This window comes from Montipora capricornis, chromosome 12 (assembly GCF_036669925.1).
Source record: "Montipora capricornis isolate CH-2021 chromosome 12, ASM3666992v2, whole genome shotgun sequence".
In the NCBI taxonomy this organism is placed as follows: Eukaryota; Metazoa; Cnidaria; class Anthozoa; order Scleractinia; family Acroporidae; genus Montipora; species Montipora capricornis.
In genome coordinates this window covers 34,172,438-34,187,437 of record NC_090894.1, presented here as the reverse complement: position 1 = coordinate 34,187,437, position 15,000 = coordinate 34,172,438, and the positions used below count along the sequence as shown (strand labels likewise).

The following is a 15,000-nucleotide window of genomic DNA, read 5'->3' as shown; positions in this document are numbered from 1 at the left end:
ATTGTTGTAGAAGAGAACATTTGTGTCGTTTCCACAAAAAAATTGTCGATCGTGTTGCCTGCACGATGGCATTCTGAGACTCTAAAAATACACTTACCGAAAGCGTCAGAGGTTTCATCTTCACTTTCTCTTACAGCAAGCCAATGATCATTTCTCCAGTTTCTCTGTGTGTAAGGCTAAAATTCTTGTTTCGCGAACACTTTTAACCCGCCATTTCTACTGTTTACGGTTTTCTCTTTTCTGTTTCCGTTTAAACTCAAGCATACGTTATAAGACCGGAACCCACGTTTTCTGGGAAAATGGAGTCCAATTTCCCAGAGTCTCTCCGGGCGCTCACCCGCCGGCCAAAAAGCCCGAGGACTCTGGGTACGAGATTGCATTGATGTCCAATATCAAAAATGTGTGCTGTAAACTAGCTACAGTGTCAAATGATGAGCTCTAAACTGGAGCCCGTGATATGGTTACGTGTACTGGTCACATTGGCATACATGAACGGGCGGACGTACGTACGGACGGTCGTGACGTCATGGCTAGAAAACCAAATTTTCTCACATCGATGGGTTACCATATTTTCTTAAGTACGGTGCTCCGCCCGCGCGCGCCGAAGGCGCGCGCGGAGCTCCGCTATTAATTAAATATCGTCGTATAACTGTTTTTTGAGCTTAAACACTAGCAAGCAAGCAAGCATTTGCAGAGTGTAGGGCCAGCTTGAAGGACGTTGGAAAGAGTAATTTCCGGGAAAACGTTGTCACTTTTTAAATTTTTTTTTTGTTTTTTTTTCGTGTAGCCAGCCAACAATAGTTAAACAATTTTCTGTGATCAATGTCTCACACCTGAGATATCTAACTTCACCTAACGGTCAGGCAATTCATTATTTTGACACCTCAGACTCTATTCTATGAAGTCTTGAAGCTAGGTATCCTTCTCAGACTTCACGAACCATGAAGTATTCAAAGTTGCACAGCCTGCAAACTTTTATCATGCTACGCCGAGGGTCGTGAGGCTCGAGAATCGCACCTTTGTTGTTTTTAGTAAGAGTCAAATTATATAATTACTAGAAAATTGAATATTAGATTGCGAGTTTGTGTTAACACCAGATTTGTAGCCTTTAATTATTATAGTTAGCAAAGAGCAATTAAATCATAACTACAATTATAATTACCAGCGTTATTGCTATCACAAAATTTCCATTTATTGTTATCATTATTCTTACACGCAGGTGAATGGCGCATCTTCCTTTTGGGAATGGATGGAAGACACGTTTGTCCCTGGAGTGTACAACACCAGCTGGTACAATGGACGTCCTTTTAAATATGATGAAGGTTTTATCAGCAACAGAGAAAATTTCTTAGTCGGAATGCCCAGATTAAGGCAAGTGAGAATTCAGCCAGGTGAGTAAATAATATTTTTATTTAATAAATAATACTGGTTTGGTGTGTAGGCTGTTTTGTTTTGTCAACTGGCAAAATTGTGTTCTACGAGTATCACCAGTTAAGTCATCATTAAAAAAAATAGATTTCTCCTCTCATGTACGACCTCATTTGACCCAGTTCAATGGCTCAGTAATCTGAAGGTAATAGAATCTTTGACTACACGGAGCTCGCAAGGTTTTTTTTTTTTTTTCAAGTATCCCCGAGTCATCATTGAAAGCAATGAATCTTTTCTATCGAGAGATTTTTCTGTACCCTTTAATGCGTACCATATGGCGTTGACTTTAAATAGTTGTCTCAGAATACGAGGTCCTTTGCTGGCTCGAAAACGGTGACACAAACTTTAAGTCGGCTGGCTGAGAGTTTCCCTTACTATCGAGCTAGGAGATGGGATTTTGTTCTTAATCATCCTGGAATTTAGGAACACCTTTTTTTTTTTCCAACAAGAAAAAAAAAATCAAAAAAGCGCTTTCTTGTAGGTTTTTTTTTTGTCTATTATTATGCATTTTGAAAAGAATTTTGTTGCGTACCCCTAGAGTTGTTGCACACTTCAGTGGAAAAATTTCCTCTGCCTTCATACCTTTTTATCAGCCTTCGATACCAGGAACCCCGCAGGCAATCTTTGATTACGTTGTGATCCATTTATACTCTACTGAGAGTACTAAGTTATCTTTCTTCACAGAAATTCCTTGTGAAATCACTTCTTCTAAAAGAATGCTTGATATTCCACGATGCCTCCCTTTCTACAGTGAAGCTTATCAAGCTAAAAACACTTATAACAAGCCTGGGTGGATACCTATACGTAACGCCAGTGACATATTTCATCTAGATTCATTTTGCCTAAAGCCGTGGACGTACCTAACAGCACAAGAGTTGAAAACGGAACCAGTTCGGGGAAAAATGGCATTGTACAGTAGTGGAGGCTATGTGGCAAACATTGGTTACAACTTGCAATCAGCATTGGGGGTTCTTAACAATTTGAAAGAAGACCGTTGGATCGATGATAAAACTGCTGTTGTCCTTATAGAATTCACTGTTTTCCAGCCTTCCACAAACTTGTTCAGCGTTTTAAATTATCTCTACGAAAGATATCCTACGGGAGATGTATTTACAACTGCCAGAGTCAAAACGATAACAGTTTATCTACCTCAAGGATCCAAGGCCGATCAATTATTTTATCAAGCATGTCAAGTAGTTCTAACTTTGGTAATAGTAGTACTCGCAGTCAACGAGATTGCAAAAGCACTTCGCGGACCACGTACGTACTTCACCCGTCTTTGGAGTTGGGTGGATATAATGCTGATATCATTTGCTTTCTCTGCTATTTCAATAATGTTTCATAAGGATACGTATACGAGGGAATACGTGAAAAATGTCCGTACTAACCCGTTTGACAATCACAGTGTGGATCAGATTGTACTTTATTCCGAAATTGAAGATAACCTGCTTGCTTGCGTTATGTTGTTTATTACAATCAAGTCGCTGTGGATCATTCGGCTCAATACTCATATCTTAAGAACGCAAAATACTCTAAGAAATTCATTTTGTTCCCTTTGCTCCTTCATGGTGGTGTTCTCTGTTATTATCTTTGCATTTGCCTCGTTTGGATGCATAGCCTTTGGATCGTCAGTAGTGGAATATTCGTCACTGATAGATGCTATTCTATCATTACTTCAAATGCTCATTGGCGGAAAGTCTTCCTATTACCAGCTCAAAGTTGCATCGGAGAGCTTCCTGGGCCCCGTTTTCCTCTTTGTATATTTGATTACAGGCATGGTGCTTCTACTCAATGTCTTTATCGCGATATTGGACAATTATTACATGGCAGCAAGAGAACAAACAACAAAAGATATGGATCGGATAGAATATTCTGAAATTCTAATTTACGCGTGGGCAAGTGTAAAAGCACTTATGTGCTACTTGTACAATTTCCATGAATTCTTTAGGGAGAGTTTTAAACAAAGAAAACAAAGTCATGGTAGGGACAGTCTCAAAAGAAACGAAATTGAGGGTCGCGCCCCGAGATTGGCCTCTATGGAAAGTTTGGAAGACATACAGGTGCCAAGACTAACCCTCAAGCATGCAGATAAAATCATATCAGAAGTTGAGAAACACGTATCCAAGTTATTTAATGATACTGTTGAAGAGGGTTCAGTCGAGTCAGATATTGATCATTATTCAGGTACAAGCTCTTGCGATTCTGACCTCGATTTGAACGACGAGTGCGAGCGTTTCCTCGAGGGACATTTGCTTCATTCTCCACAACCTTCCATTCCTTCCTTTCGGTGTCATGCGCATTTTGATCAAGTCGACAAGCATTCCTTGGAGAGTTATGTCTAGTGTTCAAGGGAGAAACCCCAAAGAGCCCTCAGTGGACTTTAGTTCGCTAGAACATAATTTCTATCAGTTATTGCTTCTTCACAAGAAACAGTGGCAATTAACACGTCTGGCACTAGTGCCATTCATTTAACTGTTAATAATTCATGAATTATCTCTTACTCTTAAAGAACGTTCTTCATTTGATATCGAGGAATACCGCGACCCAGACGCGTGCTATAACTGCGGAACCAGAAGCGATTGTATTTCTTGAAACGATCGCCGCAACAACTCATACGCGTTCGATACAGGACAAGTCACTGCACTACTCATTCGAAAACGAGAATAATCAGCTTACAACACTTGCGGTGTGAAGACCAGTGATATAAATACTATTGATTGCCAGAGACTCTCACCATCAAGTTATTCAACTATTTCATGGAACATTATAAAATGCTGTCATATGTTCGGAAGAATATGACTCGTATTGATCACATAATGGAATTATTTGGCCCCATGCTATCAAATTCCTTTCCAGCGGTTTTAGCAATTAGTAGTAAAATAGTCTGATGAAGCCGTGCCATGCCAAGGAAATCTCATTTACCGAGTCATTTTGCACGCACGAATACCTCTCTAAAATCGACCAGATAACGGAATTATTTGGCTCATTTTATCAACTTCCTTTCGGTTTTAGCAATTAGCAGTAAAAACGGCTTGGAAACAACTTTTAACAAATATTTTTAAAAACAACGGGGTTAACATGAAGTTTATTCCTTCATGCCCAGTGAAAATCGAAAGGCAATTTATCTCCCACTTTCCACGTATGTGGTACGTTGTATATTAAGCGAGCATGAAAAAAAAAACAAACAAACAAACAAACAAACAAACAAACACGTTACGTTAACGAAAGAACACCGATAGCATGAAAAACTATAGCATGAAAAAAAGACGGATTGTCATGCAGGGCGTGCTTCAAATCAATATGAGGAATTTCATGCCCAGCATAAAAAGGACTGAACGTCATGCCGAGCATTTAAGTTAGCTCTTAATAGCCATTAGTTTCTAAACTGCGTCCCGAAAATAACTAAATTATGCTCTAAACTCTGTAATGATGAAAACACACACAAGCAAATACACAATAATAAATTTATTGTATGGGAGGAATAGGTCGACAGTGCTATAATGCGACCTCCTAAAAAACACAACTTACATGAAAACAGAAGTAAAAATGATAAAAAGATACAAACTGAATCTAAACTCACTCTTACAAAAATGGAATAAAGTAAGGCCTCTCTAGGAAAACCGCAAGAACAAAACCCCGGAACGAAAATTAGGTGATCCAAAAAGGGAATTGTTATTATTACCACAAACGAAAACATCAGTACCCAAGGAGATCTCGAAAATATCAGAGAAAATGGGAGACAAACCCTCGCCGGTAAAAATTAAAGGCCAAAATGGGGCGGAAGGCCAAGCAGGAAAAACAAGTGTACCGTGACCGCCGAGGGCAACCATGCGATTAAGGACCTTGGGGATGAGAAAAATAGGTGGAACGAGCCAATTATTCTCACCCGCCCAAGAAACAGAAAAGGCATCAATCGCCTCTGTACCAGGGCACCAAAACCTGCTATTAAAACGGGGCAACTGAGTATTCTCGTGGTTTGCACTCCGGTCCACAGAGTGAGGACCCCAATTTTCCTCGGCCAAAAGGAAATAGTCCCTCTTGACCCGCCAATCATCATAATCCACAATTCTGCCCAAAAAATCAGCTCTGTCATTAGCCGATCTCGGAATCCATTCAACTTCCAATGTGACTCAACTGAGCTAGCACATACTAAAAATACGCAAAGCTAAGCATTGTAAATCTTCCTTCATGCTTCCTACTTCAACAATTCCAGAAACACTCTGATTGTCAGTATACCACTTAATGGTGTGCCCTTTTAGTAAAGACAAAAAAGATTCTAGGCCTAGGGAAACAGCCTTAAGTTCCCTGTAAGAGGAGCTCTTCTGCGCCTCATCAACACTCCACAACTTGTGAGATATGGTATTATGAAAATCTAGCATATAACTGGCGCAGCCTGTAGAACTCGCATCGGAATAACATACGCAGGAATAAAGGAACTGTGTAGACAAGAGGCGCCTACTGTTTAGGGAAGGAATGTTCTCTTTCCAAAAACATAATTCATTCAGAGTTGAAACCGACAGGGAAATTTTTCCATCCCATGTAGGACTTCTTAAAATATCAAAATGAGAATACCTTGTCATAATACGAGTAATATTACCAAAGACAAAACCCATTGAGGTAATCTTACCGACAAACTGGGCCAATTTTCTAGCGGTACTAGAACGATACTGAGAACGAATTGAATCAATAACCTGTACGACACTGAGAATCCTAACTGAAGGAATGGAAATAGTGTGAATAGCTAAATCAATACAATAACCCACCCAGACTAAACAAGAAGTTGGTTGCCAAATCGATTTACTATCATTGGGCAGGAAACCCGAACACTGAAGCGAATTCTTAACAAATAATGAAGCAGCTTCACAGCGAGCGAAATCACAGGCGGAACCAAGCCGGTCGTCAAGGTAAAGTGTTATTCTCACAGCATGACTTCTCCAATACCTGACGAGAACGCGAACAACTTAGTGAAAATAAAAGGAGCTGAGGATAGCCCAAATTAACACTGGAAAACTTGAACCATTTACAGACTTCAAAAAAGTTGGTAAAATCTCTGTTAAATGTCCACATTTTCTTTGTAAATTACAATCTCTGTAAATTTGCACACTTACAGAGATTTTGTAACTCCATAAAAAGTCTGTAAAATTTAACACATTTTCGTCCTTACGATGACATAAAATGTGTACAAAATCTCAATAAAATCTATGTAAATTGAAGGAAAAATTTACAGAGATTTTATGCGATAAGTACAAAATGTCTGTAAAATCTCTTTACTTTCTCTGTAAAATTTACACGACAAAAAATCTCTGTAAATCCATCCATATAAAATGTCAGTGTTTTCTCTGTAAAAAGTGAGTGAGAAGAATACATGAAATGTCTATAAAATGTCTACAAAAACCCTCAAAAAACTGGAGGGGAAAAGTATGTGAAATGTTTTTAAAATGTTGGTGTTTTAGTGCACAAAATCTCAGCTAAATGTTTACAATATCTCTGTAAATTAAGTATTTAAAACCTGACAGAAGGCAGGAAATGTCAATAAAATGTGTAAAACTGGAGGGGTAAAGTATGTGAAATGTTTTTAAAATGTTGGTGTTTTAGTGCACAAAATCTCACCAAAATGTATATCTCTGTAAATAATAGCATTTAAAACCTGACGTAAGCCAGGAAATGTTAACAAAAAGTGAAATGGATGAAAGGTTAGTCGATTTTACGTAGAAAAAAGAACAAGTTCTAGAGTTTGTGAATGCATAAATTTTTATTTCAAATCTAAAAATAATCATTTGTTTATATTACTTTCAATAGAATCTAAGTGTACAATAAAATTCTTGCAATAAGTTCAAAAAATAATTCAATTAATAACATCAGTTACCATGGCAACTTTTTCTACCGTGCCAAAATGGTGTCCACTTTTGAAAAAACCCGCGTCCTATGATTGTGATTTGTCAACCATGATTTGTAGCTGATGAAATGGTACAATGTATACTCGTGAAACTTGGGAATAATTCCACTTGTGTTTTGTCCAAAATCAAATAATTTTTCTTGCCTTAAGGCTTATGAAATTATTTGATTTTGGACAAAGCGTGTGTGAAATTATTCCCTAAATTCACTCATCACTATTTGATAACCCATACAAATTCATCAAAATAAGGAATAAAATATATGCAAAGGATTTCATTATTATTAAATAAGTATAAAAATCTGGCTTATGTTACCCCAATTACAAAATATAGTTGTTAGAAATGGGCGCGGCTTATCTGTGGGAAGATCTGAAAAAGGCTGCCTCTGGTGGCCAGTTTTCCATCTTTGCATCCAATTTTATGCCTAGTTGCATGTACTAAGCTACAAACGTTCCGCTCATATTCTTGTTGTAATGCAAAAAAATCTATGGCAAAACTGTGTTTAAGAAATTCCTGTCAACAAATACCAGAAAAAGATCAATCATATGTCCAAGTTGGTAAAAACGATGTTCATTACATTAAAGTGCTAAAATTACATTTAAGTATTTTCCGTTTCAATATTAGTGAATAGTGAGTTAACGTTTGATGAACAGTGGATGAATTTGACTTCTAAAGACTAGACTTTCGATTTCTTTTGTTTTCTGTCAAAAAACTTTTTTCCGTAAATTTCAGCTGGTAAGGTCAGGGTGCGGCTTACCTCCGGGTTTACAGTTCACCTGCCAGTTCACTTGGGTAATACTAGCATACTAAAACAAATTAACCACATGGATTACCTGCATGGGTACACCTACTTTTCAAGTTACATCAAACTGTATGAGGTGTGCCACCCGCCAGTTCCGATGAAAAATACTACAAATTAGTATACTATGACAAATTAACTGCATGGTTAGACCGAATTTACAAGTTACATCGAACTGTATGGGGTGCGCCACCCGCCAGTTCCGATGAAAAATACTACAAATTAGTATACTATGACAAATGAACTGCATGGTTAGACCGAATTTACAAGTTCCATCGAACTGTATGAGGTGCGCCACCCGCCAGTTCCGATGAAAAATACTACAAATTAGCATACTATGACAAATTAACTGCATGGTTAGACCGAATTTACAAGTTACATCGAACTGTATGAGGTGCGCCACCCGCCAGTTCAGATGAAAAATACTACAAATTAGTATACTATGACAAATTAACTGCATGGTTAGACTGAATTTAAAAGTTACATCGAACTGTATGAGGTGCGCCACCCGCCAGTTCCGATGAAAAATACTACAAATTAGTATACTATGACAAATGAACTGTATGGTTAGACCGAATTTACAAGTTACATCCAACTGTATGAGGTGTGCCACCCGCCAGTTCAGATGAAAAATACTACAAATTAGTATACTATGACAAATTAACTGCATGGTTAGACCGAATTTACAAGTTACATCCAACTGTATGAGGTGCGCCACCCGCCAGTTCCGATGAAAAATACTACAAATTAGTATACTATGACAAATTAACTGCATGGTTAGACTGAATTTACAATTTACATCGAACTGTATGAGGTGCGCCACCCGCCAGTTCCGATGAAAAATACTACAAATTAGTATACTATGACAAATGAACTGTATGGTTAGACCGAATTTACAAGTTACATCGAAATGTATGAAGTGCGCCACCCGCCAGTTCCGATAAAATATACTACAAATTAGTATACTATGACAAATGAACTGTATGGTTAGACCGAATTTACAAGTTACATCAAACTGTATGAGGTGTGCCACCCGCCAGTTCAGATAAAAAATACTACAAATTAGTATACTATGACAAATTAACTGCATGGTTAGACCGACTTTACAAGTTACATCGAACTGTATGAGGTGCGCCACCCGCCAGTTCTGATGAAATATACTACAAATTAGTATACTATGACAAATTAACTGTATGGTTAGACCGAATGTACAAGTTACACGGAACTGTATGAGGTGCGCCACCCGCCAGTTGCGATGAAAAATACTACAACTGCATGGTTAGACCGAATTTACAAGTTCCATCGAACTGTATGAGGTGCGCCACCCGCCAGTTCCGATAAAAAATACTACAAATTAGTATACTATGACAAATGAACTGTATGGTTAGACCGAATTTACAAGTTACATCGAAATGTATGAAGTGCGCCACCCGCCAGTTCCGATGAAAAATACTACAAATTAGTATACTATGACAAATTAACTGCATGATTTGACCGAATTTACAAGTTACATCCAACTGTATGAGGTGTGCCACCCGCCAGTTCAGATGAAAAATTCTACAAATTAGTATACTATGACAAATTAACTGCATGGTTAGACCGAATTTACAAGTTACATGGAACTGTATGAGGTGCGCCACCCGCCAGTTCCGATGAAAAATACTACAAATTAGTATACTATGACAAATTAACTGCATGGTTAGACCGAATTTACAAGTTACATGGAACTGTATGAGGTGCGCCACCCGCCAGTTCCGATTAAAAATACTACAAATTAGTATACTATGACAAATTAACTGCATGGTTAGACCGAATTTACAAGTTACATGGAACTGTATGAGGTGCGCCACCCGCCAGTTCCGATGAAAAATACTACAAATTAGTATACTATGACAAATGAACTGTATGGTTAGACTGAATTTACAAGTTACATCGAACTGTATGAGGTGTGCCACCCGCCAGTTCAGATGAAAAATACTACAAATTAGTATACTATGACAAATTAACTGCATGGTTAGACCGAATATACAAGTTACATCCAACTGTATGAGGTGTGCCACCCGCCAGTTCAGATGAAAAATACTACAAATTAGTATACTATGACAAATTAACTGCATGGTTAGACTGAATTTACAAGTTCCATCGAACTGTATGAGGTGCGCCACCCGCCAGTTCCGATGAAAAATACTACAAATTAGTATACTATGACAAATTAACTGCATGATTTGACCGAATTTACAAGTTACATCCAACTGTATGAGGTGTGCCACCCGCCAGTTCAGATGAAAAATACTACAAATTAGTATACTATGACAAATTAACTGCATGGTTAGACCGAATTTACAAGTTACATGGAACTGTATGAGGTGCGCCACCCGCCAGTTCCGATGAAAAATACTACAAATTAGTATACTATGACAAATTAACTGCATGGTTAGACCGAATTTACAAGTTACATGGAACTGTATGAGGTGCGCCACCCGCCAGTTCCGATGAAAAATACTACAAATTAGTATACTATGACAAATTAACTGCATGGTTAGACCGAATTTACAAGTTACATGGAACTGTATGAGTTGCGCCACCTGCCAGTTCCGATGAAAAATACTACAAATTAGTATACTATGACAAATTAACCGCATGGTTAGACCGAATTTACAAGTTACATGGAACTGTATGAGGTGTGCGACCCGCCAGTTCAGATGAAAAATACTACAAATTAGTATACTATGACAAATTAACTGCATAGTTAGACCGAATTTACAAGTTACATCGAACTGTATGAGGTGTGCCACCCGCCAGTTCAGATAAAAAATACTACAAATTAGTATGCTATGACTAATTATCTTTAAATCATTGTTGCCACATGCAGATGTGTTTATTAGAAAGATATTACTTGTGTTTGATCTATTTGCCATTGGACGATGACTGACAATTTCGTCAGACCCAAGGGACAGTGAAACCTTTCTTGATCTTTGTCAAAAAACTTACAGTATATGAACAGAGAAGTCACTGATTTTGTTGCAGTGAATATTTCTCCCTTGTATTCACCCAGTTCATTGTGAGAGCATTCGACTCTTCCATAATTACCTGATGTCTGGAACAAATTTACTTGACCCAGCTAAAACAGTTTGACTTAATAATGTTCACAAGGTATATCCAAAATGGCAATGAAACCTCTACCCTCCCAAGTTTTGACACAAAGACATCAATTATTATTCACAATTGTATCACAATTTGCAATCAGCACTGTCTGTTTCTTGCATCTCAGGAAATTCCCTCCAATTAAATTTCAATGCTCAATTTCCTTCGGCACTGCATCTTGTGGTTGAAGTACATGAAGGCCCTGGAAAAGAGTCACACCAGTCAATCAATCAATTATATAATTTCATAATATCATTTTCGAAGAATGTTGTAACAAATCACTTTGCCATTCATGAGCAATGTTCCTGTGTAGGTGAAACTGAATAATGAAGCTAAGAGCTAAAGGAATTATTGCAAGAGACTTGTATCTTACCATGACGAGCTTAGGCCGACAAAAAAATATATGCAAATGAGCTTACAGTGATTTGAAATCACCCTTAGCTAATCATTAAGTGTAGCTCAAGAACTCATTTCGCAAGATTAGGTGTCGCAGATATCGCATCAGAGTCCGCTTCTGACATATTCAGTAACGTTTTTTACACCTTTTAAGTCACAACGGAGAAGCATAAATCCACAAAACGTCATTCAGGGAACGTTTTCCAGAGACTTTGCCCTGTGTAGCTCGTGTGGCGTGCAGCAATTCTCGCGAGGATTTTAGAGTAATTCTTGCTCGCACAATTCTGCAACACTGTGGCAAATATGCATAACTCGCTTTTTGAGTTCAGTTATTTTCAATTTACATATGCTTTGTATGTACAAAATTGGTTCTGCCTTCAGATAACTACAGTCCAAAACTGGACTGACTACCCAAGAGAGACAGAACTTATTAGTACAAAATAATAATTATTACAAAATTGGTTCTGCCTTCAGATAACAACAGTCCAAACTGGACTGACTACCCAAGAGAGACAGAACTCGTTAGCGCATTTAATAATAATTATTACAAAATTGGTTCTGCCTTCAGATAACAACAGTCCAAACTGGACTGACTACCCAACAGAGACAGAACTCATTAGCACAAAATAATTATTATTACAAAATTGGTTCTGCCTTCAGATAACAACAGTCCAAAACTGGACTGACTACCCAAGAGAGACAGAACTCATTAGTACAAAATAATAGTTATTACAAAATTGGTTCTGCCTTCAGATAACGACAGTCCAAAACTGGACTGACTACCCAAGAGAGACAGAACTCATTAGCACAAAATAATTATAATTATTACAAAATTGGTTCTGCCTTCAGATAACAACAGTCCAAACTGGACTGACTACCCAAGAGAGACAGAACTCATTTATTTAGTACAAAATAATAATTATTACAAAATTGGTTCTGCCTTCAGATAACAACAGTCCAAACTGGACTGACTACCCAAGAGAGACAGAACTCATTAGTACATTTAATAATTATAAATTACAAAATTGGTTCTACCTTCAGATAACAACAGTCCAAACTGGACTGACTACCCAACAGAGACAGAACTCATTAGCACAAAATAATTATTATTACAAAATTGGTTCTGCCTTCAGATAACAACAGTCCAAAACTGGACTGACTACCCAAGAGAGACAGAACTCATTAGTACAAAATAATAGTTATTACAAAATTGGTTCTGCCTTCAGATAACGACAGTCCAAAACTGGACTGACTACCCAAGAGAGACAGAACTCATTAGCACAAAATAATTATAATTATTACAAAATTGGTTCTGCCTTCAGATAACAACAGTCCAAACTGGACTGACTACCCAAGAGAGACAGAACTCATTTATTTAGTACAAAATAATAATTATTACAAAATTGGTTCTGCCTTCAGATAACAACAGTCCAAACTGGACTGACTACCCAAGAGAGACAGAACTCATTAGTACATTTAATAATTATAAATTACAAAATTGATTCTGCCTTCAGATAACAACAGTAAAAGATGGACTGACTACCCGAGAGAGACAGAACTCGTTAGGGTAAAATAAAAATGATTAAAACGAGACTGGTCGTGCCTTTTGATAACAAAAGTCAAAAACAGACTATCACATACAGTACAAGAAATTGTTTAAAATGCAATCTGTTTTGCAATAATAATTTAATAGTATAGATACTTTTAAAGATTACATTGAAACTGATCAATGTACTTCAGGTCTGGTATCCAGCTAGCAGCCTAAGGCTGTATTCTGTCTATTACATATATGTAGTCTGTTTCAGTCTGACCTCTACTCAAAAACAACAAACAGCACTTTCCTATGCTGAATTTCTCATTGGGCTAGCTCCGAGGCATTGAGGTACACAAGCAACCCCACCGTGACAATGTAGGGACTATGAGGTGGTTGCAAAGTACAAAATTATCAGAAAATCATCTGGCATTACACAGAGTAAACTCCCAGGAGTCAATCGGTTTAGTAAAAATTTACAAACTAACAAACAAAACAAATGACAAATTATCCTAATGATCTTTTGCTTATTAGCTTGGCTCCACATAACAAGCTAAATTATACTTCACAAATTATTATATATGCTACCCAAGAGGTTACAAAGTAAAATGGTGTGACAGTGAGTTAAGGATTGTATACCTCAGGTATATGCTACACAATTAATTATTAATAGCATAGCTGTAAATTTAATTTTGTATACTCTTTCACATCAACTTTTAGGCCATGCTTTACCTTGCTTTTTCTGTGCACTTAAATCACTAAGAAGTAATTCCAGGTTTCACCTGAAAGGATTGTGATTGTGCATAGACCTCAAAAACCCAGCTCCTCCCGCTCACCTCCCAAATACACAAGAATGTCAATTAAAATAGCTACAAGCTTCATGTACTTGCTCCTGTTCCACTTAATTTATATATCATTGTCTGCCACCCTTCATCTGGGATTCTGGCCTCAAAAGAACCCAGTCGGGAAGTCGAAATTTGTGCAAATACTGTTGCAGCACATCTGGAACAATAACCTAGTGATCAAGTCCACAGAACCGCCTTATCTTGGACAATCAAAGAAATTAGATAATTTATATTTTGGTCAAATTGATGGAAATAAGATTTGTCATCAAGATACTTTATTTGGGTGGGATTGACGGAGGTATTGACAATTAATGGGAGACCAAAGCGAGATAATCTCCCAGGCGGTTTCTTCTGAAGTGTAACCTACCTTTCAGTGAAATCTAGTGTCAAAGGAGTAATCTTATTAAGCGCCTAGTCCAAACTTTACCTTGCTCTGGCTCCTCGTGCATGAGAAACCAGTGAAGGTACATGTAGTTATACATGTGACAAGGGAGTAACTACAGAATAACCGGCCACTATTGTGCTCTTGTAGTGGCATCGTTTGAAGAACAAGGCATCTGCAAGTGGCAAATAAGGGGCTGGTTATACAGAGATCCACATATTACGTGTAATTCCCTATTCGTTATTATTGTTATTGCCTTAAATGGCCTTAATACAATATAAAGTGAAATTACTAAGGGAGTAGGTCTGCAAAAGTAATGACTGTGCTGAGGCCCTCCTTGGCGTTTTGGGAAACGAGGGAAGATGGCTCTTTTGAACTGGGGAACAGAGGAAAAATGACAAAATGTCTATGGAACAAGGCGACATAAACAATTTTAGGGAGCAAAGAGCTGGGTACAAGTTTGAAAGTAAATTGGGCGGGGAACAAGGGAACAAAACTTTAAAATTTTAAGCCATTTAAACTTAAATCAGGTTTGTAAGTAAGATGACGACTTACCGAAAACTCCTCCGGCAGTCTTGCTT

At 37.7% G+C, this 15,000-nt stretch overlaps 1 protein-coding gene and 1 long non-coding RNA gene across 2 annotated transcripts in view; one reads left to right on the top strand and one right to left on the bottom strand.

The window, feature by feature from the left end:
• LOC138025711 (polycystin family receptor for egg jelly-like) overlaps nt 1-3,770 on the top strand; it is a 66,108-nt gene extending 62,338 nt beyond the window's left edge. Inside the window, exons 18-19 of the mRNA XM_068872888.1 lie at nt 1,220-1,391; nt 2,113-3,770. Of these exons, the coding sequence (XP_068728989.1) occupies nt 1,220-1,391; nt 2,113-3,770 (1,830 nt within the window). The remainder of the gene's footprint in view (nt 1-1,219; nt 1,392-2,112) is intronic.
• A 3,386-nt stretch (nt 3,771-7,156) lies between these two features.
• The window catches only part of LOC138025962 (uncharacterized), an 8,266-nt gene continuing 422 nt past the window's right edge, over nt 7,157-15,000 (bottom strand). Inside the window, exons 1-2 of the long non-coding RNA XR_011127206.1 lie at nt 14,975-15,000; nt 7,157-11,467 (exon numbers count right to left, since the gene is read on the bottom strand). The exon at nt 14,975-15,000 is cut by the window's right edge and continues 422 nt beyond it. This is a non-coding gene — a long non-coding RNA (uncharacterized lncRNA). The remainder of the gene's footprint in view (nt 11,468-14,974) is intronic.